The following is a 1,667-nucleotide window of genomic DNA, read 5'->3' as shown; positions in this document are numbered from 1 at the left end:
GTGGGCTTAAAACAGGGAGGATACCAGCCTGAATTTCCCTTGGTAAAGAAATAGCAAAGGTTGAGTGCGAAGGGCATCCACTCGTAAAAATTTTGTAGTCAAAACCAAATGTAAGTCCAAAGCAACCACCCTATCTAGGGCTAATTGAGAGGCTGATAAAAAACGCCGACCCCGTCTGTACACGAGCGTTGGATCGCCGTTTTTATTTCGTAGCAATAAAACAAGAGACTGCTACATTAGACTCATGTGTTGTAGTTTGTGTCGTAGTACATATGTCTCCCATTAGATGGACTATAAGGTGCTGGGTCAACACGAGAACACCAGAAAGTAACCCGTTGAAATACGTTTGCAATCGAAAAGAAGAGTGATTTTTTTTTTTTTGTCAATGATGGGTTTCGAATCCGGGACCTCCTGCATGGGATCTTACCTGTAAGGATCTACAGCTAGTCTTCATAGAGGATGTTATTCTATCCAGGGCCTTGTTAGGGAAAGGGTCTAGGGATACACTCAGGGGGTCGGCAAGGCGTTTTCTCAGGTTGATGAGTGGTGTAGACGGGATTGTAGGAGGTAGCTGGCGATTCACGTTCTCGATTTGACTGCCTGGAAGAGAAAACGAGTAAAAAATGTCATTCCTTTGTGTTATTATAACCAACCTCAGTGGTGCAGTTATTAAACGCGTTGGACTTTGGATCTGGAGGTTGGTGGTTCCGGTTCAAGTCTAGTCATGTAAATGTAAAGTTTATCTAGATATAATAATCGGGGAACGATGTTTGTGACAAGCATAATTTAAAAATTCCTCCTCCTCTTTGTGTCATTATATCGCAACTTTGGTGCTCACTGCAGCAGGATTTTCTAAATATCTCAATAATCCTAACACCCGATGTTTAGCTAACATGTTGGCACCGGTCGCTATGCGCATTTCTACGACATAGCTACTCATTTTCCTCACGAGGCTGAGTGGGCCCCGCAACAGCCAGTCACGGAATCAATCATTTGCATGATACTAAGCAACCTCCATGGCCAAGTGGGCATCACACTAGGCTTGCACACAGGAGGCCTGGGTTCAATGCCCGGGCAAATTTTTTGACCCCGCCGGGAATCGAACCCGAACCCACCGGGGTATATTCTTACCTTGTCTATCAACACTATTCTGTCTGTCCACACTGTTGCCACGTGTTATATAGGATTGACGTCTGCTATCCAGTCCTCCCACTAGCTTAGGACTGCGATGAGGTCCACAACAGAGAGGTGGCAACTCTGTGAGATCCACCTGGAAAATGGGAGAATGGGCAACATTAGACCGACCAAACAACAGCTACATCTATGTGGTCTGTGTCGTAGCATACCCATCCGCTAGTATGTCCCTTATCAGATGGCCAACACGAGACACAATACTTCTTATTTAGGTGCTGGGTCAATACGAGAACACCAGAACGTAACCCGTTTAAATATGAGTGCATTTTCTTCTTCTTTTTTAACTCTGGGAATCGAACCCAGGACCTTCTGCATGGCTTACCTCTCTCCCCTGCACCGCGCCCTCAGTAGCTCCCACCAGCCAATAGGTGAGCACCTCGCCCTTCCCCTTCATGCAGACCACGCCCCTTTCTATACATACCTCTCTCCCCTGCACCGCGCCCTCAGTAGCTCCCACCAGCCAATAGGTGAGC

At 46.6% G+C, this 1,667-nt stretch overlaps 1 protein-coding gene across 1 annotated transcript in view; it reads right to left on the bottom strand.

The window, feature by feature from the left end:
- Positions 1-1,608, bottom strand: part of LOC103523106 — a gene marked incomplete at its 3' end in the record, with an annotated part of 11,185 nt that extends 9,577 nt beyond the window's left edge. Inside the window, exons 1-3 of the mRNA XM_008488176.1 lie at positions 1,517-1,608; positions 1,132-1,270; positions 409-600 (exon numbers count right to left, since the gene is read on the bottom strand). Coding sequence (XP_008486398.1) covers positions 409-600; positions 1,132-1,270; positions 1,517-1,588 — 403 coding nt within the window. The remainder of the gene's footprint in view (positions 1-408; positions 601-1,131; positions 1,271-1,516) is intronic.
- Between the last annotated feature and the right edge of the window lie 59 nt (positions 1,609-1,667).

The sequence above is a fragment of the Diaphorina citri genome, unplaced genomic scaffold (genome assembly GCF_000475195.1).
Source record: "Diaphorina citri unplaced genomic scaffold, Diaci psyllid genome assembly version 1.1 scaffold15382, whole genome shotgun sequence".
In the NCBI taxonomy this organism is placed as follows: domain Eukaryota; kingdom Metazoa; phylum Arthropoda; class Insecta; order Hemiptera; family Psyllidae; genus Diaphorina; species Diaphorina citri.
The sequence above is the reverse complement of the archived record's forward strand: the minus strand, read 5'-3'. Positions and strand labels throughout refer to the sequence as shown.